This window comes from Ochotona curzoniae, unplaced genomic scaffold, assembly GCF_017591425.1.
Source record: "Ochotona curzoniae isolate NIBS_2020 unplaced genomic scaffold, NIBS_Ocur_1.0 contig_3622, whole genome shotgun sequence".
Taxonomy (NCBI): domain Eukaryota; kingdom Metazoa; phylum Chordata; class Mammalia; order Lagomorpha; family Ochotonidae; genus Ochotona; species Ochotona curzoniae.
Genome location: NW_024465926.1, coordinates 13,799,675 through 13,823,537, shown reverse-complemented (window position 1 = coordinate 13,823,537; position 23,863 = coordinate 13,799,675). Strand labels below are relative to the sequence as shown.

At 44.2% G+C, this 23,863-nt stretch overlaps 2 protein-coding genes across 4 annotated transcripts in view; both read right to left on the bottom strand.

Moving 5' to 3' along the window:
• Positions 1–23,696, bottom strand: part of GFOD2 (glucose-fructose oxidoreductase domain containing 2) — a 40,331-nt gene extending 16,635 nt beyond the window's left edge. The window contains exon 1 of one of the 2 annotated variants that reach the window (XM_040982524.1): positions 23,616–23,696. The gene's annotated coding sequence lies outside the window, so the exon portion shown is untranslated. Of the gene's footprint in view, positions 1–2,061; positions 2,150–23,615 lie in introns of those variants that run through there. The other variant, XM_040982525.1, reaches the window with a different exon arrangement.
• Positions 15,092–23,694, bottom strand: LOC121157994 (renin receptor-like). 2 transcript variants are annotated; one of them, XM_040982522.1, is made up of 2 exons: positions 23,616–23,694; positions 15,092–16,556 (listed from the first exon to the last, which is right to left on the bottom strand). In XM_040982522.1, exons 1-2 carry the CDS (start codon positions 23,657–23,659, stop codon positions 15,359–15,361), a joined length of 1,242 nt encoding a protein of 413 aa, XP_040838456.1. In that variant the 5' UTR covers positions 23,660–23,694; the 3' UTR covers positions 15,092–15,358. The 2 variants fall into 2 exon arrangements, with proteins under 2 accessions (XP_040838456.1, XP_040838457.1); XM_040982523.1 differs by lacking the exon at positions 23,616–23,694 and adding an exon at positions 17,409–18,183.
• Positions 23,697–23,863: the final 167 nt, after the last annotated feature.

Below are 23,863 nucleotides of genomic sequence, written 5' to 3'. Positions count from 1 at the left end.
TTCCCTCACACACAGGGAGAAGAGGAGGAAGGTGTGGAAACAATGGTCTCACCCATTTTCCCCTAATCCTTGACCTTTCCCACCATAATCAACTATGTAAATATTATTAAAAAAATAAAATTATATATATATTTTTTGATTTTTAATTTTATTTTTATTGGAAAGGCGGATATACAGAGAGGAGAGACAGAGAGGAAGATCTTCCGTCCGATGATTCACTCCCCAAGTGAGTGCAATGGCTGACGCTATGCCAGTCCGAAGCCAGGAGCCTCTTCCAGGTATCCCACACAGGTACAGGGTCCCAAAGCTAGGGTCCTGGCGTGCAAGGTGAGGACTTAACCACTGCGCCACCGCGCCAGGCCCAATACTGGGATTTTGTAAAGAGATCTCCAGGCATATTGTCGGGATTTGTATTTCATTTATTTATTTATCTATAGTTAATGATTTATTTGGAAGACAGAGTTGCAAAGAGACAGAAAAAGATCTTTCATTTGCTAATTCATTCCGCAAATGGCTGCAATGACCAGGCTGGGTCAGGCCACAGCCAGGAGCCAGATTCTTCACGCAGGTCTCCTACCTGGGGGTCAGAGATCCAAGCAATTGGGCTGCCCTCTTGCTTTTCCAGATGCATTAGCAGGGAGCTGGATTCAGAGTATTGAACAGCTGGGCTTGAACTGTCAATCATCTGGGAAATCACCATTGCAGGTAATAGTTTACCATTACTACATCACAATTCCTGCCCCAGGATTTTCCTTGTTTTTTTTTTTTTTTTTAACAGTTAATACACATATTTTTGAATATACATTGTATGTCAAGTGCTTTATAGGTGTAATTCTAAATTATTATAAAGTTCTGAAGCAGGTAACATTACCTTCATGTTCTAGATGAGGAAATAGGCCCTCATCAAAATTTTCTGAACTAAATATTTCAAGTAACTGCAGTTTCACAGAGCTTTCCTGGTTCCTACTTGCCCTTGCCCAACAGGATGACAGGCTACATAACATGCACAACTTGGTGTGAGTGTCATGGCATGGTGGATTAAGTTGCTACTTGGGACACATACGTGCCATGTTGGAATGTCATGTCAAGTCCTGATTATTCCACTTACAATTCAGTTTCCTGATAACGTCCTTAAGAAGGCAGCAGAAGACATACCAAGTACTCAAGTCCCTGCCACTCACACAGAATACTTGAGTTTCAAATTTTTGGTCTTGGTCTGACATAGGGTAACTACTGTGGGAATCTTTCTCTGTCACTTTACTTTCTGAATAAATAAATCATTTCTTAAAAATGTTCAACTTGGGGACCTGGTGCTGTGGCCTAGCAGCTAAAGTCCTTGCCTTGTACACGCCAGGATCCCATATGGGCACTGGTTCTAATCCCAGCAGCTCCACTTCCCATCCAGCTCCCTGCTTGTGGCCTGGGAAAGCAGTTGAGGACAGCCCAAAGCCTTGGGATCTTGCACCTGCGTGGGAGACCTGGAGGAGGTTCCTGGCTCCTGGCTTCACATCAGCGTAGCACCAGCCATTGTAGTCACTTGGGGAATGAATCATTGGATAGAAGATCTTCCTCTGTTTCTTCTCCTCTCTGTATATCTGACTTTGCAATAAAAGTAAATAAATAAATAAATAGATAGATAGATAAATGAATAAATAAATCTTTTTTAAAAAATGTACAACTCGGGCCCGGCGCGGTGGTGCAAGTGGTTAAAGGTCCTCGCCTTGCACACCCGGGATCCCATATGGGCGCCGGTTCTAATCCCGGCAGCCTTGCTTCCCTTCCAGCTCCCTGCCTGTGGCCCGGGAAGGCAGTCGAGGACAGCCCAAAGCTTTGGGACCCTACACCTGCGTGGGAGACCCGGAAGAGGCTCCTGGCTTCGGACTGGCATAGCATCGGCCCGTTGTGCTCACTTGGGGAGTGAATCATCGGACGGAAGATGTTCCTCTCTGTCTCTCCTCTCTGTATATCCACCTTTCCAATGAAAAAATAATAAAAATAAATCTTCTAAAAAAAATGTACAACTCGGACCCAGTGCAGTAGGCTGGTGGCTAAAGTCCTCACCTTGCATATGTCAGGATCCCATACGTGCGCCGGTTCTGATCATGGTTGTCCTGCTTCCCATCCAGCTCCCTGCTTGTGGCCTGGGAAAGCAATTGAGGACTGCCAAGCAATTGGGAACCTGCTCCCAGGTGGGAGGCCCGGAAGAAGCTCCTGGCTTCGGATCAGCTTAGCTCAAGGCCATTTTGGCTACCTGGGGAGTGAATCATTGGACAGAACTTCCTCCATGTTTCTTCCTCTACTATGTGTATTTGACTTTGCAATAAAAAGTAAGTAAGTAAATAAATAAATATTTGAAAAATGCACAACTCACAACTGAATAAATGGCATCTATATTTGACACTTTTCTGGAACAACCAACTTAAAAAATACATACTAAAAACATGCTGAATATGGGGTAGGTGTTTGGCGTAGTATTTAAGGCAGAACTTGGGCACATGCAGCCCACATGCTTGGACTGCAGTACCAGGCCTGCTTGTGATCCTAGCCTCCTGCCAGTGTGCACAATGGAGGCAGCAGTCTGATTATTCAAATAGCTGTGTCCTGTCACCCACATGAACGACCTAGATGAAGTTTTGGCCTCCTGGCTTTGGCCTGGCCCATTCCCAGCTTGTTTCCACAGGCATTTGCTGAGTGAATCAGGGGATGAATGATCTCTCTGTCTGGTCTGGACCTCTCTCACTCTCTCTCTCTCAAAGGAAAAAAAAAAAGAAAAGAAAGAAAGAAAGAAAAAGTAAGCAAGCTTAGGCAAAAACAAAGGCATACTGTTAACACACAGAGCCAGAAATAACCATTATCTTCCTCAAGGCCAACAACAAAATATTTATAGTTTTTAGCACTTAGAATAGATTTATATCTTAATAAATATTTGTGAGATCATGTCCTTTATAAACCCATATTCTTCTCAATGTTTACCAATTTTTTAAGGGCTCAAGGATCATTTGTTTGACAAAATGTTCTACTGTTTTCTAATTATTAGCATCAGGGCGCAAACACTGCTAGTGTATTTTTACTCACCTTCTAAAAACTGGAATAAAAATGTACAGGAGCAGAGAGTTTTTTCCCAGCTGTTAATAATGCTGCTTGTGAGGCTTGGTGCAGTGCCTCAATTTGCTAACATTCTGCTCGCAAAGTGCCAGGATTACATATGAGTACCGATTCAGGTCCTGACGGCTCCACTTCTCATTCAGCTCCCTCCCTGTGGCCTGGGAAAGCAGCAGAGGATAGCTCAAAGCTTTGGGATCCTGCACCTACATGGGAGACCCAGAAGAAGCAGCTCCTGGCATCAGAATGGCTCAGCTCTGGCTATTGTGGCTATCTAGGGAGTGAACCACCAGATGGAAGATCTTACTGTGTGTCTCCTTCTCTCTGTAAACCTGCCGTTACAATAAAGATAAATAAACTTAAAAAAAAATCTTGCTTGTGAGCCAATGCTGTGGCATAGTAAGTTAAGCTTTTGCCTGTGATACCGGATCCCATATGGGTGCTGGTTGAACTTTCAGCTGCTCCAATTTTGGTCTAGCATCCTGCTAATGTGACTGCGAAAGCAGAGAAGCGGTGGTCCAAGTCCTTGATGCCCTGCATCCACGTGAGAGCCAGAAGAAGTTCTAGGTTCCAGCTTTGGATTGGCCCAGCTCTGGCCATTACAGCCATTTGGGGAGTGAATCAGTTGATAAAAGATCCTTCTCTCTCTCCTTTCTGTAAAAATCTGCATTTCAGATAAAAATAACCAAATTATAAAAAAGATGTTGCTGATGACACCTGTATCATTATTCTAATGTTTAGGTTCAGGTCCCTGCTCCTGGCCACAGCATCCTACTAACGCACAACTGAGAGACAGTAGGTTCAAGTACCTGACCCCAGCTGCTGGCCTTTCTGCCTGGCCTACCCCTGACTGCTGCAGGTGTTCAGGGAGTAAAACTGCAGACACATCTCTCTTTCTCTCTCTTTCAAACAAGTAAGATAAGCTGATTTTAGAAATGTTGCACAGTGTATCATCTGGCATTTTCCCCTGCTCCACAACACCTTACAATTACCTTAGAGCTTACGGAATACAGCATGGTCACCTGCTGGTTCTCAGGCCCTTGAAAAGCAATTCAAACAAACCAGGGGCACACAACTCAGTAAGAACTGACCATTCTACTTTTCTGTACTTACTCTTGCCCACTAACCTCAGTCTCTCTTTTTAATGTATTTCGTATAATGATTATTTATTCATTTTTGGATGTAAAGTTACATGTTAACATTATCTTTTTAAAAAAAGATTTATTTGGGCTCAGCACAGCAGCCTAGCGGCTAAACTCTCACTTTATATGTGCTGGGATCCCAATTGGGTACTGATTCATGCCCCAGCTACTTCACTTCCCCCAGCTTCCTATTTATGGCTTGGGAAACAGTGGAAGATGGCCCAAAGCCTTAAAATCACGCACCCATGTGGCAGACCTCAAAGAACCAACTGGATCCTGGTTTCGGATTGGCTCAGTTTTTAAAAGACTTTATTTATCTAAAAGGCAGAGAGATCTTTCATCATTGTCTCTCTCCACAAATGCCTGCAACAGCCAGGGATGGGCAAGGCTAAAGCCAGGAGCTCCACCTGGATCTGCCCCATGGATGGCATTACCCATTGCTCTCCCAGGAGCATGCAGGACTGTATCATGAGACACGGAAATAACAAGCAATAACTTAACCTGATGCCACAATGCCAACCCCAGGAATTTAAAAAATATATTTAAAATATTTTAATGTTAACAATGAATGATAATTTAACATTTAAAATTATTTGCCAATAAACTTTTACATTTCAGTAGAAATTATCACCGGGATATAATTACATTTTGCAGGGAAGCAGTTGTTGGTTAATTTATGTACTTGTGGACACTCAAATCCAAGGAGTTTCCATTTCAATTTAGGAATTGGTTCTGTAATAACTGAATATCCATATGGCAACCTTGGAACCTGGACAACTGTTTAATACTGTATGTATAGAAATCAGTTTGAGATGCATCAAAGGCCTAAATGTAAAAGCCAGAACCATAAACAATAGTTCTGAGGCCATGGAGTAAGTAAAGATTTCTTGGATCAAACAAAAACAAACAAACAAAAACACACACAAGAAAAACAACCTAATTCCCCAATAAACTGGATTTCAACATGTAAAAGAATTTCTGTTCATTAAAATACCTTATTAGGAACTAGTTTTAGGTGCATGGGGCTGAGGTAGTTCAAGTCCCAACTACTTCACTTCTGACTTTAGCTTCCTGCTAATGTGCTGGGAAAGCAGCAGACGGTGTAGATGCCTGGAACCCTGCCCCTCGTGAGCGGTATCTGGATGGTGTTTTGCCCTGGCTGCTGCAGCTATTTGGTGAGTGAACTAGTAGATGGACTAACTTTCTCTATCATACTGACTTTCAAATAAATAAGTCAATATATATCAATATACAAACTCAAATGTTCATCATGAATAAATCCATTATGGTACCATTATACAACAGAATATTGTAAAACAATACAAGCGAATTAGCTATTGGCATGGGCATATGGCCATGGGTTGAGTTAGCTGGGTGCCTGCACTCTTAATATCTCCTCTCACTGTAAAAATCTACCTTTCAAATAAGAGAGATAAATAAATCCTAAAAAAATAAACAAATCCATATGGTAAGATTCTATTTCTTGAAGCAGACATGAACAGAGAGGCAGTCAGAAGGTGGAGGACCTGTGGTGGTGAAGAAACTGACCAGCAAGGGCCCAGGGAAACATTCCAGAGTGACTCGTAGGGCACCACGACTACACGCTGACACAACTGTCACAGCTCATTGAATGGAATACTTAGCATCTGTGCATTTATTTGGATATACATTAATTATTGGTATAATAAAATAATTACATGTAAATTACACTACAGTTTTTAATCACAGTGAGTTATATACAAGGGCAAAAAAATCCATTCATAACTTGCAAATTCAGTCTTATAATCAAACCAAATGGTTATGTGACAAGTTTTTGTTTTTATTTGAAGGGCAGATTTACAGAGGAAAGAGGAGGGAGATGAGAGAGATCTTCCATCTGCTGGTTTACTCCCCAAATGGCTACAAAGGCCAGAGCTGGGCCAATCTGAATCCAGGAACCGAAAATCCCCTCCAGGCTTCCCTTGTGTGTACAGGCCAAGAACCTGGGCCATCCCTCCATGCTTTCCCAGGTCATAAGCAGGCAGCTAGATTGGAAGTGGAGTAGATAGGACACAAACTGGCACCCATGGGGGATGCCAGCACTTCAGGCAGAGGATTAGCCTGATACGCCATCATGCCAGCCCAAAAGGTTTCTTGTTTTAAGGACCAGCGCTATAGTATAGTGGTTAAAGATACTACCTATGATGCTGGCACCCCATGTCTGTCAGTTTGAATCCTGACTGCTCTGCTTCTGATCCAGTTTCTGCTAACATGCCTCGAGAGGTAATACTTAGGCTCCTGCCATTCATTTGGGAGACCAATATGGAGTTCCTGGCTCCTGGCTTTAGCCTGGTCCAGTCCTGGTCACTGCAGTTATTTGGAGAGTGAGTCAGCAATAGATGAAATCTCTCTTCCCTTCTCTCTGTAACTCTGCTTTTCAAACAAAACAAAATAAACCTTTAAAAAAAACCGTTTTAGGGTCTGACATGGTGGCCTAGTGGCTAAAGTCCTCGCCTTGTACACACCAGGATCCCGTATGAGCACCGGTTCTAATCCTGGCAGCTCCACTTCCCATCCAGCTCCCTGCTTGTGGCCTGGGAAAGCAGTCGAGGATGGGCCAAAGTCTTGGGATCCTGCACCCATGTGGGACACCTGGAAGAGGTTCCTGGGTCCTGGCTTCAGATCGGTGCAGCACCGGCCATTGTGGTCACTTGGGAAGTGAATCATTGGATGGAAGATCTTCCTCTCTGTCTCTCCTCCTCTCTGTATATCTGACTTTCCAATAAAAATAAATAAATCTTAATAATAATAATAACAGTTTCAGAAAGATGTTAGTAAGGTCTCATTTTCAGAAGTTTTTGTTTTAAAACAAAACAAAAATTATTTGAGCTTACTCTTGGGAATATTGTCAACATAGAGACAATGACTGATATCAAGTAAGTTTTGGAGGAAGGAACTTTGAGTGAGGGTGTGGTGGCCTGGACAGGCAGTTTTGCCACTCACTGAGGGTATGTGATTGTGGTGCAATTCCCTAACCAATGTCACCTCGGGTGACTAGTTGGGTTACAAAGTTCTGACTGCATATGAACAACTCATACTGAGGAAGGCAGAGTTCATGGAGGACTTATCTATCACCTTATGCTGGCAAATTACATGGTGGCTCTAAGTCAAGATATGATGGGAATCCAGATATGGGGGAGGAAGGCATGAGGATTGGCACACAAGGTCCAGTCCCTACAGTACCCCAAAGGCCTCTCTCTATGAGGCTAGCCACAGGCCCTGTCCCTTAGCCCTGGTTCCCAGCAGCAGCAGCCTACAAGGTCACTGACTCCTCAGGGCAGCCCTCCTGCCTCTTAGGTGCCATCAGGTCTGTCTGCCCCCTTGAACATATGCAGAGGCCAGCATCAAAAGAAGTGTCTAGGGGTTGGACACTGTAATGCGACAGATTAAAATGCCATTTGGAATGCTCACATCCCATACTGCAGTGCCAGTTTGAGTTGAACTATTCTGTCTTTGATCCAGCTTTCTACTAATAAGCCTGGGAAGTAGCAAATGATGGCTAAAATGCCTAGGGCCCTGCCACCCACCTGGGAGCTCCATGTGGGTGAGTGCAGCCTCAGGTTTCTGGTTTTAGCCTGGTGTAGCTCTGGTTGTTAAGGACATTTGGGGTCTGAAATAGCAGATAAAGACTCTTCCCTTTCTCTGTCACTCAACATTTAAAATAAAAATAAATAAATCTTTAACCAAGAGGCAGATATTTGTTTGGGAATAACATTTTTCTGTGGGTGATTTCCCCCTTCCACCCCAGGAACTCTATCCTAATAGAAGAGATGCTAAAATACAACACTGTGGTCAGAGTTGAGGTCAGGTCCCTAGTTAGTGACTCAGGTCCTTCATTACATTTTACCTTACTATTTGTAATAACTGCTAAATTTTCTTTCAAATTTGTTAATTTTTTTGAGAGGCAAAGAAATCAGAGAGACAGAGAGGGACAGAGTTCCTATCCACCAGCTTATTCTTCAGATGCTCATAAGGACTAAGGCTAGGCCCAGGGACTAAGGCTGGGCCCAGCAGAGCTTGGGACTCGGCATAAGTCTCTTGTTTGGGTGGGAGAAGCCCAATCACTTTAGTCATCAGAGCTGCCTCCCAGGATAAGCATCAACAAGAAGCTGGAGTCAGCAGCTGAAGCAAGGGGCCCTTGTTATGGTACAGCACATTAAGCCACCACTTGCAATGACAGCATCCCTGCTAACAGGCCTGGAAAGGCAGGGAAGGGGGTCCAAGTGCTCGGGAGATCCAGGCTCCTGGCTTTAGTGCGGTTCAGCCCTGGCTGTTGCAGGCGTTTGAGGAGTGACCCAGGGGACAGAAGAGCTCTTTTTTTTTTTTTTAAAGATTTATTTTTTAATTTTTATTGGAAAAGCGGATATACAGAGAGGAGAGACAGAGAAGAAGATCTTCCGTCCGATGATTCACTCCCCAAGTGAGCGACCGATGCTATGCCAATCTGAAGCCAGGAGCCTCTTCTGGGTCTTCCGCGCAGGTGCAGGGTCCCAAAGTTTTGGGTCATCCTCAACTGCTTTCCCGGGCCACAGGCAGGGAGCTGGATGGGAAGCGGGGCTTCCGGGATCAGAACCAGCGCCCATATGGGATCCCGGGCGTGCAAGGCGAGGACCTCTAACCACCACGCCATTGCGCCGGGCCCCAGAAGAGTTCTTTATCTCACTCTTTTTCTGTCATTCTGCATTTCAAATAATAAACAAATAAATGTTTAAAACGAAGATCTGGAGCCAGCTATAAACTCTAGGTGCTCCAATGAGGGATGTATGCATTTAAACTGTTAGGCCAAATGCCTGCTCCATCTCAATGTAATTTTAAAATGACATCTGGGCTTGGTGTAGTAGCCTAGTGCCTAAAATCCTTGCCTTGCATGCACTGGGATTCCATACAGCCATGAGTTCATATCCTGGCTGCTACAATTCTCATCCAACTCCCTGCTTACGGCCTGCTTATGACCTAAAACCTTGGGAACCTGCACCCATGTGGGAGACCCAGAAGAAGCTCCTGTCTTTGGATCAGCTTAGCTCCAGCTGTTGTGGCCACTTGGGAAATGAACCAACCAGATCTTTGTTTCTCCTTCTCTCTGTAAATCTGCCTTTCCAATAAAAATAAATAATCCTTTAAAAATGATATCTATGATTCATGCAAATTGATTCATTAATAAGTTTTAAAAATACAACTTGGAAAGACATAGACAAAAGATAGGCTACTTTGGTAAGGTTCTGCTTGCATGGAGTATAGTTACCAGGAGAGATAAGACCATCAAATAAACACTTCTACATGCAGTTTTACAACCCAAGATAAATGTTATAAAGGTAAAGGACAGGAAACAGGATAAAATCAGTTTTATTTATAGCTGTGTTAAATGATATTCTGGGGCCTGGCATGGTGGCCTAGCGGCTAAAGTCCTCACCTTGAACACACCAGGATCCCATATGGGCACTGGTTCTAATCCTGGCTGCTCTACTTCCCATCCAGCTCCCTGCTTGTGGCCTGGGAACGCAGTCGAGGACGACCTAAAGCCTTGGGACCCTGCACCTGCGTGGGAGACCTGGAGGAGGTTCCTGGCTCCTGGCTCTGGATTGGCACAGCACCGGCTGTTGCGCTCACTTGGGGAGTGAATCCTAGGGCGGAAGATCTTTCTATCTCTCCTCCTCTCTGTCTCTCCTCCTCTCTGTATCTCTGACTTTGCAATAAAAATAAATAAATCTCTTTAAAAATGACATAGCTGTAATATTTTTAAATTAAGTTCCTTGTGGGGAAGCACTGGGGTATAGCAGGTAAAGCTTCTGCCTGTACCGTGGGCTTCCCATATGTACAGTGGTTTGAGTCCCACCTGCTCCACTTGCAATTCAGCTCCCTATTAATGCACCTAGGAAAGCAAAAAGATAGCCCAAGTGTTCAGCCCCTGCACATGCAGGAGATCTAGTCATGGCTGTTGTGACCATTAGGGAGTAAATCCTCCCTTCTATTCATCCCCCCCCCCCCGTAATTATGCTTTTCAAATACATAAATAAATAAATTTTCTTAGTAAGGCTTGCGAGAAAGGCCCTAAACACACTCTAGGATTGAATAATGATAAAAATTCTGACAGTGGTAGTTTGAGTAACAAAAACCACAGCTGCCCAATGTCTTTAAAAACCAGTTTGTGGGGTCTGGCTCAGTAGCCTGGCAGCTGAAGTCCTTGCCTTTCATGCGCCGTGATCCTATATAGGCGCCAGTTTGTATCCTGGCCACCTCCCTTCCCCCCAGCGCCCTGCTTGTGGCCTGGGAAGGCAATAGATGTTGTTCCAAAGCCTTGGGATCCTGTACCCAAGTGCAAGACCTGGATGAAGCTCCTGGATTCTAACCTCAGGTTGCCTATGACACTGGCATCCCATATGGGCATTTGTGCCAATCTCAGCTGCCCCACTTCCAATCTGGCTCTTTGCTAATATGTCTTTACTTTGATTGTCTCTACACTAACTCTATGACAGGGTTACAGATTTACAACATCCCACTGAGAACAAAAACAGATACAAAACCAATGAAAGACAGGCTGACCACCATCTTTCCAAGCTGACATGGCAGTGAACTGTGAGGTAGCCACCATGGACTCAGCAGAGACACAGGCTCCACCCCCCCCCCCAATCCATCCACCTCTCCACACAGTGTCCCATGAGGAACACTAATGACAGGCCTAATGACCTGTTCCATGAAGCGTAACTGCCAATCTACCAAAGAGCCAGCTAAATCGGGTCATAAAAGAGAAGCAAATTTAACACCCAGAGAAGTACCTATTTAAAAGCTTTAGCTGATTATTGTAATGGGGGAAACTATATTAGGTCTACTGTTCCTTAAAATATGACAATAACAACATTTTATTTTTCTAATATTGCTTAACCAGTGACACCAAGCTGAGAACTCTGGTCTCAACCCTACACACTTCCTATGTGATGTTGTCTCATTTGTCAACCTCACCACGTCTTCCATGCCAGCAGTTCCCAACTCCTGCCTGCAGTCCCCACACCCTGCTCCACACTTTCCTGGAAATTCTTCTCTGGGTGACTTACCAGCTCCTCCCAACCTGAACTCTTTAAACATGAACCTCCTGCTGTGCTCCTCCAATCCTTTTTATGGCACAATATCCAGTCCCCAGAGTTCTTTCCTCATTCATTCCCCAGTATTTTTAATGCCACAATGAGCCAGGCATTAGGCCAGGAGCTGGGGCACACAGGAGTGATCCAAACAGACGAGGTCCATGGAGTGGACAGTCTCCACTTCTTGCCACACCTGTGGCTGAACACCAAGGACTGCTTTAACACGGGAACATGGAGCTCTGCGATCCTTCACGGTGGCAAGTGGTGAAGAGACTCTACTTTGCCTTTCATTCACAAGGTAAACCACACCAGTCCCTGACACATGGGAAAGTGGCTACCTCTAGAGAGAGCTGTGTGACAGATTTTGACTTCACCTGTGGTCCCAAGAAGACAGTGAGTTGCTATTATGATGAGAAACAATTTTCAGTGGGCAAACCTATTTGACTGGAGGCACTTCCCACCTATGGTATGGTTGTAAGTGCTCTGCTCCTAGGGGTTGGTGCTGTGATGTAGGAAGTGAAGTTATCACCTGCAGCATCCCACACGGGCATTAGTCAAGTTCCAGTTGCTTCACTTTTGATCCAGTTCCATGCTAATGTGCCTGGGAATGCAATGGAGGATGAACGCTGCAATCATGTGGAAAACCCAGAAAAAGCTCTTGGCCCTAATCTGGCCATTGCAGCCATTTAGCATGTGAATCAGTGCATGGAAGACCTCTGTGTCTCTACCTCTCTCTTTATAACTCTGCCTTTCAAATAACTAATAAATCTTGGGCCCGGCACAGTGGCCTAGCAGCAAAGTCATTGCCCTGAACGTGCTGGGATCCCATATGGGCGCCAGTTCTAATCCCGGCGGCTCCACTTCCCATCCAGCTCCCTGCTTGTGGCCTGGGAAAGCAGTTGAGGACAGCCCAACGCTTTGGGATCCTGCACCTGTGTGGGAGACCTGGAGGAAGTTCCTGGCTCCTGGCTCCGGACTGGCACAGCACCGGCCGTTATGCTCACTTGGGAAGTGAATTAGTGAATGGAAGATATTCCTCTCTGTCTCTCCTCCTCTCTATATATCTGACTTTGTAATAAAAATAAAATAAATCTTAAAAAAAGAAGGTTCTTGATTTAAAAACAAAAACCCCAAATAACTAATAAATCTTTACCAAAGAAAATAAAAAGTCATTTCTTAGCAGAATAAGACACCTTGTTTCTGTTTTTAAGAATTATTTACTGGGGCCTGGAGCTGTACCCTAGTGGCTAAAGTCCTCACCTTACATGTGCCAGTTCGTCCCGGCTGCAGGCAGCTGGGACACAAGCTGGCACCCATATAGAATTCTCGCACTTGCAAGGCAAAGACTTAGCCACTGCTTATTTACGTCTTTTTTTTTTTAAGACTTATTTATTTTTTAATTTTTATTTTTGAAATTTATTGTACAATATATACAATGCATATATAATGTATAGTCTGGGATTCCCCTTCCCCTGATTTCCATCCCCCAACTGATTTTTCCCATAATGTCACAACTCTTCATAAGGACTTACAATTCCAACAGTGTGTTATTTAAGTGTGCCCCAACATTGCTGGTACAGACAATGTCAGACAGTCTATTATCCATTCCATTGTCTAGATATATCCAACACTTTCAGCAGGAGTCCATCTTTTGTTTGGAAGTACAGACGCATGCTGCATTGTATCTTCAGATCTGGATATGATACTCTCCATTACTCCACCACTATACATTCCAATCTGCATGATCGATTCCTTACATTACAGAGAACATATGGTATTTCTCTTTCTCTGATTTATTTCACTGAGCATAATGGTCTCTAGTTGGGACCATCTAGTTCCAAATTACATAATTTCCTTCTTTTTAATGGCTGAATAATATTCCATGGAGTAGGGACCATCTAGTTCCAAATTGCATAATTTCTTTCTTTTTAATGGCTGAATAATATTCCATGGAGTAGAGTACCACAGTTTCTTTAGCCACTCCTCTTTGGATCGGCACCTGGCATCTTTCCATGTCTTTGCTATTGTAGATTTTGCTGCTATAATCATAGGGTTACAGATCCCCTTCTCATATGTAGTTTTAATTTCTTTTGGGCATATTCCTAAGAGTGGGACAGCTGGGTCTATTTACTTATTTTAAAAGTAGAATAACACAAAGAATAAGAAGGAAAGATTAAGAGGAGAGGAGAGGAGGGGGGGGAGAGGAAAGGAAGGGAGGGGAGCGGAAGGGAAGAAGAGGAAAAGAGGGGAGGGGAAGGAAGAGGAGGAGAGCGGAGGGGAGGGGAGCAGAGGGAACAGAAGCAGAGGACAGGGGAGGGGAGCGGAGGGGAGTGGAGCAAAGTGAAATCTCCCATCCATTGGGTTAGTCTCCAAATAGTTCAACAACCAGAGCTAAATGAGGCCAACGTTGGGTCAAGAACCTCATCCAGTTTGCCTACATGGGTGCCAAGGGACCCAAGCACTTGAGCTTACCTAGGTGCATCAGCAGGAAGCTCTATTGGAAGCAGAACAGCTGGGGCTCTGATAAACTGATATTGAATGCCAGCACCACAAATGGCACCTTAAAGTTCAGCACTATGTTGAACCCAGCAAAAAACACTCTGGGTCACCTATTTACCTTCCTCCTGGATTTAAGGCAAGATATTTGTTCATTTTTTTTTTTCTTTAAAGAAACAAGGGAGACAGTGAGGGAGAGCGGGGATCCACTCACTGGTTCACTTCCCAAATGCCTGCAACAGCCAGGGCTGGGGGAGGGCCAAAGTCAGATACCCTGACCTGGGTACGCGGGCATCCTAACCAGCATCTAATCCCTAGGTGAAATATCTGCCCAGGGTATGGTATTCTGAGGGTGCCCATCAGTATTCTCTAATTCTCTGTCACATGGCCTTTGGGCACTACTGGAGAGGTTAAACACCTCCCCAGGAACTGGTTTTGTCTAGAGTCTTCCATCTGCATACCTTCTTTCTGCAAACAAGTACACAGAAAACTGCTTACCATTAGGGCTATATACCACACCACCAGCTGTGACTTAGCAATCTTCTGGTTGCTAAATGTGTCATGTAAAATGATCTGGTCTCAGCACAGCCTTTGCCACACTACGCTTTTGCTTTCACTAATGTGCAACAGGGAAATCTGCTACAACATAAAGAACTCACACTTCAAAATATTTTTGAAACAGTCCTATATTGTTGATTTTTGGAATCATTCTTTGTCACTCTTACCAGAAACTGGTTCACTTTCATAGGAGAAGTAGAAATCATTCACTTCCACTTAGTACTCTATAGAATGAAACTGCCACAAATCACAGGAATATTACAAGTGAATAATTACTGAAAACATTTTATATTCATGCCTCAAGCTGTCTCCCAAAGATTTGTTTCTGTGTGTGTAACTACAATCATCTAAACACCACAAAGTTGGTCTCATCACAGATGCAAAAGTTAAAAACCAGCTACCTTGTCCATCAGAGACAGTTCCAGAACAAAGAGACTGTACAATCACATCCATATTATGGGACTGCACTAAGTTAAAACCCTTTTCTCTCATTTCAGGAGTATTTACATAAAACTAAGACATGTACAAATGGCTCACAGTTTTAATCACCTAAACATGAAATTTCTCTATCTTCTGTGGAAGTTAAACACTGATAAGTTTCTCTAATAAATTCAGCTTCTCTAATAAATTCAGTGCATTTTCTAACATAAATAATAAAGGTCACTCTTTCACATTTCATTCAATGTGTATTTCAGACTTTATTAAAGGAGAAAGCTATTTTAGGTGGCTATGTCACAGTATTTGAGCATATTATGGAATCTATATTACACAATTAAATTCATACCAATACTATTATTCTAAGAAAACCCACAGGCACACACAAAACAAAATTTGCTTTTTTATATATAAATTTAAAGTACACTATCCACTTTAAACCACACTAAAAGGTGTATTTTAATAAAACAACCAATTTCTAAACCTTTTAAAGTTTCAAATAAGCCAAGTTCAATCCACTCGAATCTTCTGGTTTGTCATCCTATAAATGATGCTATCATATCCAGGATCCATGTTCCACATATTGTAAGAGGTGACAATCACAGCCAAGGCCAAGGCGATCATGATCCAAAGTATCATGTTGAAAACCACTGGATATTCAAAATTATATTTATATGCAAGGTTGTAGGGAGTTGCTGGGTTCTCTTGTCTTGTCTCCAGGATTGCTCTTGTCTTCCTCACAAGGGCTGTGTCAAATGATTTGACCGTCACTAACTCTACCACAGCATTCCCACCATAAAGATTATACATATCATCTGCAAACTTCTGCAGTGTGTCCACAAGGATCCTGGAAGCGTCTTGGAATTGCTCAGAGTCTTCCCCATAATGTTTCCCAACTTCAGCCAAACCTGCCAGTTCCAGGGAATACAAATCCGGAGAAGGATCCTTGGCTAGATGCTGCTGCTGAGACAACAGACTTGAAATGTCATGCAACATTTGCAGTTCAGAAAGAAAGAGTAGGTCAACTTCATTGTTCCTACTCAGAGAATTGAGGGGAAGAGAACTGAGGATGGAGTTATTGTGTAACAGGCGATTGTGGAGCTGTCCCAACGTTACTGAGAGGTCTTCAAACACTGAGTTTGCCTTCCCCACCATATACACTCTTTCTTCACTGGGAGCCAACTCCAAAACTATAGGAGTTTCTTCTGAAAACAAAGAATGAATGGAATCTGCAAGACTGTCAAGACTAAAAGGTACTGCATTCTCCAATGGGTATGAGATAGCACTGTCCAGAGGCAGAGCAAGTTTGTTCACTCCTTTCACCGTCACTATAACAGTAGCCTGAGGCCGGTGGAACAGGCTACCCACTGCCAGTCCCGGCCAAGAAAGGTCGTCTTCTACAGAGAAGCCCATGGACAGTGCAGCCACATCTGGGATTCGCTCTCCTGGTATCGGCCAGCCTCCGTTGCGGAAAACAACAGACTCTGGTGATCTTAAGACACTAAACTCATTCCCCACGACACCTGCGACCAGCATGGACAGGAGCACGATGAGCACAGTCATGGTGCTGCGGCAGCTGCAGCGGTGCAGAGCAACACAGCAAGCCCACGAGACACGAGTGACCACTGCTGCATGAAGGGGTGACACGCTCCAGTTCGTTCCAACTCTCAGAGCCAGTCCCTTCGTCGCTTCCACGGGGACAGCTCTCCTATATAATTTAGAAATTACTTAAATTTATTTAAATGTTCTTTGGAGACAGACAGGTGGCATAGCACGATAAGCTGCTATTAGGGGCAGCCACATTCCACATAAGAGTAAATGTTTAAGCCCCAGTTACCCCACTTCCAATCCAGATTCCTGTTAATACACATCTTGGGAGGCAGAAGGTGTGAGCTCAAGTGCTTGGGTCCCTGCCACCCATGTGGAAGACCCAGCTAAATTCTGAACACCTGGCTTCTACCTGATCCAGCTGCAGCTGTTGCAGGAATTTGGGTAGTGAACTAGCAGATGGAAGATCTCTCCCTTTGCCTTTTATATAATCTAAGATAAATTAAAAAACAAAAAAATTCTTTGACTAACAATATAAGAATTTAAGCACTGAAGGAAGGAGAAACAAAAAATCATAACTGAAATTAACATGACCAGGAGCAAGCCCAGGGATAGGGAACCAAAATGGCCATTTAATTATGATGGGGAGTGGGGGTGCGATATCTCAGTGGCTAAATCATCACCTCACAAGTACCAGGATCCCAATGGGTACCAGTTCTAATCCTGGCCACTCCTGTTCCCATCCAGCTCCCTGCTTGTGGCCTGGGAAAGCAATAGAGGATGGCCCAAAACCTTTGGGCCCTGTATCCTAGTTCCTGGCTCTTGGCTTCAGATTGGCTCAGCTCTGGCTGCTGCAGCAGCTTGGCGAATGAACCAGTGGAAAGAGGATTTTTCTCTGTTTCTCGTTTCTGTAAATCAGCCTTTGTAATAACAACAACTAAATCTTTAATGAATAAGTAAGATTTAGGGGCAGGCATGTAGTGTAGCACAACTAAGATGCCAATTAGCATACCTGCATCCCACACTGGAGCATCTGCATTCAATCCTTGGCTTCAGCTTCTGAGTCCAGGTTCCTAGTAACTCAGACCCTTGGAGACAGTGGTGATGGCTCACATAGTTGGGGCCCTGAAATCCATATGTGGATCTAGATTGAGTTCCCAGCTTGCAGGCATTAGGGGAGTGAAATCAGAGAATGGGAGTGCTTTTTCTTGCAAATAACTCTTAAAGTGAAGTATACTGACTTATTCTGAACACACCAACAGATAGGGAAGGCTATATAAAATTATTTTCCCCAATGCTCCAAAACAGAAGTTGGGTTCCCTGACACCTTAGTTTGTAGAACGGTCAAGAATTAACAAGAGGTATGACTGTTCTAGCATCCTCCCACTCCCTGACAATCAGAAGATGCCAGACCGGAAAACATCACCTCACATGCTCCCAGAGCCACTGCAGAGGAGCACCCACAGGGATGAAACATGGCCTGGCAAGAGGCACCATAGCTTGCAGAAGCCACTTACACATGAAACATCCTATATTTATTTCAATATACTCTGAGATGCTATCTACTAACCAGCACCAAAGGGACTCTCAGGATCAAAACCACCTGTTGGCAAAAGGTACTGACTCAACAATTAAGTCACTACCTGCTTCCCATTTCAGACTCCCTGGTTCTAATTCTGCCTCCACTTCTGATCCAGCTTCCAGCTAATGTAGCAGGTTATACCTCCAGTATTTTAAGATCTCAATTGAGTTCTAAACTCCTGGCTTTGGTTTGTCCTAGCCCTGGATGTTACGGGCATCTGAGGAGTGAACTAGTATATGGAAGATCTCTATCCTCGTCTCCTTCTGCTTTTCAAATAAAATGAGAACAAACAGAAGTTTACAAAAAATGCCATAAAGCACCAAACAAAATGCAGTTTCTTAAGCAGCATAAAATATGTAAGTCACCTTTTAATTATACACTTAGAAATTCATTATCCAGGTAACTTTATTTCTGCGTGCTTCTCTGTACCTGAGACAGGAAACACTGGTGCTACATAGTCCCTGCCATAGTTTTCCCCACTAACAAACCAAGTCTACTAGACTAAGAAAAGGTGAACTGAAAATCCTCAAAAAGAAGGATTCAACATCACTTCAATATCACTTATTACCAGCGAGAAACTTCTAAAGGTGTTTATTTTTACAATATCCACACATTATAGAAAAAGTATTTTTAAAATTTTTAGTTTTGCTTTTACATTTATTTGATATTTGTGACAAAATTTTATACACAATTTTGTATGCTGAGTTAACACTCCCCACCCCCTTATTTTTTTAAAGGAAGATTTATGAATCTGGCACAATGGCTCCACGACCACCACGTCACCTTGCAAGCACCAGGATCCTACATGAGCACTGATTCAGGTCCCAGCTGCTCCACTGCTTGTGGACAGAAAAAGCAGCTGAGGATGGCCCAAACCCTTGGGACCCTGAACCCATATGGGAGGCCTGGAAGAAGCTCCTGGCTCTTGGCTTTGGATTGGCTCAGCTTTGGCCACTGCAGGCCATTTGAGCAGTGAATCAGCACATGGGAAATCCTTGTTTCTCACTCTCTATAAATCTGATCTTCCTTTCCAATAAAAATAAATAATTCTTAAAAAGGTATGTATATATATATATATATATATATATATGAACATCTGTCGCCATCTTTTCATTTTTCTAAGATTACATGCTTATATTCTTTTTACTTTGTTTTCTGTTGTAAATTATACAGGCTAAGAAATCATAGTCAGGGCCAGCATTGAGGCGTAATGAATAAAGCAATGCCAGTATCCCACATGGGTGCCAGCTCATATTCCAGCTCCTCCACTTCTAATCCAACTCCATGTTAATGGCCTAGGAAAGCAATGGAATGATGACACAAATGCTTGGGTCCCTGACACCCAGATAAGGCTCCTGGGTTTGGCCTGGCTCAGTCCTGGCTGTTGTGGCCATCTGGGGAGTGAAACCGTGGATAAAAGTTCTTTCTCTTTCCCTTTGAAAAAAAAAAAAAAGATTCAGAAAACTATGATTTCCCCAAGGTATCATCTAAGTAAACTATGTGGGAAAAAAAAAAATAAAAGTTTTTGAGTTTAAAGTGATACAGTAATGCCAAGTAGAAATGTTTTGGATTTCTCTATTTTTACAGTTATCTATGCTTATGAGAAATTGAACACTGCCAGTCTGAAAGTAGCACAGCTGTATTAGCCCAGGAAAGAAGACTGCATTCAGTACTCAGCTCCATTTTTTCAAAGCCTTTACTCCTTTTTATTTTTTAAAGATTTATTTTATTTTCATTGGAAAGGCAGATATACAGAGAGGAGGAGAGACAGAGAGGAAGATCTTCCGTCCGATGATTCACTCCCCAAGTGAGCACAATGGCCGGTGCTGTGCCAATCCGAAGCCAGGAGCCTCTTCCGGGTCTCCCACGTGGGTGCAGGGTCCCAAAGCTTTGGGCCATCCTCGACTGCTTTCCCAGGCCACAGGCAGGGAGCTGGAAGGGAAGCGGGGCTTCCGGGATTAGAACCGGCGCCCATATGGGATCCCGGGTGTGCAAGGCGAGGACCTTAACCACTTGCGCCATTGTGCCGGGCCCCAAAGCCTTTACTCTTAATCCTTCACTATAGAGCACAAAACTCAGACAAACAGTTTTTGGGAACAGCTCTGATAGGTGGCGTGGCAGAATGAGCTAGCCTCCCAACAATCCCAAGACTAGCCTGTGTCTCAAACAGGATGCATTTTAGCAATGGCTACACTTAGAACCAACAGTATTTAGGACAGAACTAAACACTACCAAGCCACACTGAGAACCAACAGAGCAGGAACTAAACAACTAATGCTTGGGGCTATGGTGGCAAAGCCAGTTAAGCTGCAGTTTGGAATGCCTGCATCCTATACTGGAGTGCCAGTTCAAGTCCTGTTCCTCTACTTCTGATCCAGCTTCCTCTTAATGAGCCTGCCTCCCTGGGAAGGCAGTGCTTGATTTTTAAAAAAAAAAAAGTGCTTGGTTTTTGCTCTCCATACAGGTGACCTGGATACAGGCTTTGGCCTGGCCCAGCTCTGGCTGTTATAGCTATTTGGGAATACAAGGTCTATTCTCCCTTTTTCTGTCACTCTGCCTTTTAAACAAATAAATCTTAAAAAGAGGACAAGTGCTTAAAGGCAAGGTTCAAGTATATTTAGACAGAAGCCTTTATGTCTTTCTTCTTAATGTTGAATCCTTATTTTCTAATTGTTTAGTCTCATCATCATGAGACAGAAATTTTTCATTTCCTTTGTCTGGAAGAGAAGATACTTCAGTGAGCTCATTCTTGACCTAATCCTAATCCATAAGCGGGCCGTCAGAGTGTGGGGAAGTCTTATCACTTGCAGGTCTGTCTCAGCATCCTATTCTGTGAACTTAAGTGTACTTCAGGTAGTTCTCATTTTCACTTTTTAAAACCCCGACTTCTAATTTTTAAGTAATCTGGACATTTGAACTCAAGTTTACTAGATACCTATTTTGTTTAAAAAAGTATCAGCTTTGTGCGTCAGAAAAATATTTCATTCTATATTTTATAGATTTATTTAGTTATTTGGAATTCAGGTTACAGAAATAGGAGAGACAGAGAGCAAGACAGAGAATGTTCCACCTGCTGGTTCACTCCCCAAATGGCCATGATGGCCAGAGCTGATACTCGATGAATACAGGAGTCAGGAGCTTCATCTGGTATAGGTGCGGGGTGCCAAGAACTTGGGCCATCCTCTTCTGCTCTCCCAGGTGCATTAGGAGGGAGCTGGACTGGAACTGGAACAGTCAGGACTCAAACAAGCACCCAAATGGGATGCTGGTGTAATAGCTCAATCTGCTAGCTCATAATGCCAACCCCTCTATTATATATCATATACAAATTCTCACACACAACAAACTTCCCATTGACTTTTTTTCTAGGAGAAGCAGATTCCCTACTGTAAACACGTACAAATGGGTTCTCAAGCATCAGAAAGATACTTTTTTCTTGCTTCTCAAAGTTAGTAGTCTTCCCAATGTCTCATGCTTTCTAACACTAACCTCTGTGTTTCAGATTCATCAGAAGATAATGCATCCTTATCTAATTTCTTCTCTCATGGTAAAACTACACAATCAGTTCAGTGAAAGCAGATCCTGTGAGCATTACCGGTTTATCTGGTAAAGCTTCCTCATGGCTGACCTTATCAAATACTGTTGAATATTTCATTATAGGACAGATTTGTTATCTTCCACTGACCCAGAAAATGGAGTGGATGTTAAGTAATTATTTGTCAAAGGTTTCACTGACATAGCAACTAAACACTTTGAGAGTTCTCTCTAAGTCCACCTTTCTTCTCTGAGAGTATCTTTCTAGCTGTCCCATCTCACAAAACACAAACAACTCCATGGGACATACTGCTGCCCCATTTAAACAATGTCTTCTGCAACAGCTCAGATTCAGCCTACGTTCAAGGTACCTTCCTGCATCTCATCAAGTTCTATAGACAGCAATTGCTTCCCTGTTCACCGGACCTTGATTTGGGCCTACTTGTCTTACTGCCCTTTAGTTTGACACTAAAGAGGATTTCTACAAAGAATGTGACACTTGTCATAAAGATTTCCTGACAATTTACTTAACGTACTGACATTTCCACCACAGATTACATGACACTTTCGATAACGTCCTATTATGCCCCTTCCAGTATTTACACAAAATGACTTCAGACATGCAAGTCAGTAAAATGTACAGCCGTGGTTATCTTCACTTCTGGGCTGGCAGTGATTTATGAGCCTAAGACTGAGCTATCTTCCCTAGAGTGATGTGACTTATTCACATGATCATACTTTCACTCTTCTCTATTCCTCTGTAGCAGGAAGAAAAATATCCTGTTGCCAAATTAATTATACCCTGAAAATGAGTCCCATCAAGCCCACAACTTGACTCATAGGTTCTAATACTGCTATAGAAATCAAACTAAATCTGAATTTTCCTAGAAAATCAAAATAGCCATAGATCAGTCACTCTCCAGAGGCAATGAGACAACCAGGTGAGAAGAGAATGTCTCCCACAACAGGATCTGCATCTGTAACAGGCTTGCTGAAAAGGGCCACCAGAGTCCAGCCAGATTCTCCCAGCTTAAAAGCAGGCTGAGTTTTCCAGGCTTCCCTAAAATGAATGGCCTTCAAACTCTTCTGTTTTCCGGTGTAGCTTTTCAGAAGGAAATGACTTTATCAAGACTGAATCTAGCTTTCCTGCCTCAAAGACAACCATCTCTTCTAACTCCCAGCACTTTAAGCATCTCCCCTTTCGGGTTGTAAGCGCTGAAAGACCACACTCGGCTTCTGGGGGCTGTCCTTGTGCCCCTTCACAGATGATCCCACAGGGAGGGCTGGCCCTGGCTGTGGCCTTTCTGAGGAGGGCACTACCTTCTATCCTAACTGGCAGGATACTCAGAACAATGAGCATCCACACACGGGTTTCTAACCTTTCTGGCACCACCCAATGCTGCGGTAAACTTGGCTAGTCTCTCCCCTTTTTCCCACCCTGCCATAGTTGGAGGGTCGGTGACCCCCTCATCTCCTGGGCCCCCTCCTCCCTTCTCATTCAAAATGGATTAAGGCCTCGAAGAGTATACCTTTCCTCACCTTTTGTCTCCAGTCCACCTGCTGCCTCTCTCAGCTTCAAAATCAGGCAAGGACCACGGAAACGCGCCACGAGGGCACTTAGAGGCCGGCAGAGGCGACCGCCCACCTGTCACTTGAACATCAGCGTCTCACACAAAGATGCACCCCCTCACACTCCCGTCTCATCCTGAGGTTGGACCCGCTACCGTACGAGCCCTTTGTTTGAGGCTTCCGCATCTTCGACATCTTCCTCCACACACAGGTAGGGTGTCTGTTCCGTACCGGGCGGGGGAACCTAGGCTGCCCTGTTTCTACAGGGAAAAGTTCATGCCCGAGGTCCTCAGGGGATCCGAAATCCTCCAGTTCTCCGAGCAAACGGACAGCTGTTATTTCTGGGACCGGGAGGGAGACTCAAACGGAGCGCGGGCGCCAGCAGTCAGAAAAGTCCCCTCCAGCCTCCCGCCCAACATTTCCACGGCTGCGACCCAGGGTGCCGGCGGCGGCGCAGGAGGCCGAGCCGGCGCCCGCCCGCGGCCGCGCCATGCCCTCCTTCGCCCTCACCCGCCGCCTCGGGCGGCCTCTCACCTGGCACGCTGGCATCGCTCACCCTGCGCCGTACGGGAGACCATGGGTCCGGACGGACCTCGGGGACCACCTGTCTGCCTTGAAAGAAGCTGGCAGGATATGCGGGCACCGAGGTCGAGCTCGCCGCCGTCGGGAACACGCCACCTCGTTTCTAAGGAACAGGGGGTTCTGGAAAAGGGAGGGGCGGGCCGGAGGAAGAACTGCGCATGTTCGGTGACAAGGGGCGAGCCCGTGGTGGGAGGGGCCTA

Bases quoted from the DNA above. Each gene is read 5' to 3' on its own strand.
- LOC121157994 (XM_040982522.1), bottom strand. From the start codon at position 23,659: ATGGTCTCCCGTACGGCGCAGGGTGAGCGATGCCAGCGTGCCAG. The intron at 16,557-23,615 runs GTGAGAGGCCGC...TAAATTATATAG, and splicing joins GAGCGATGCCAGCGTGCCAG to GAGAGCTGTCCCCGTGGAAG.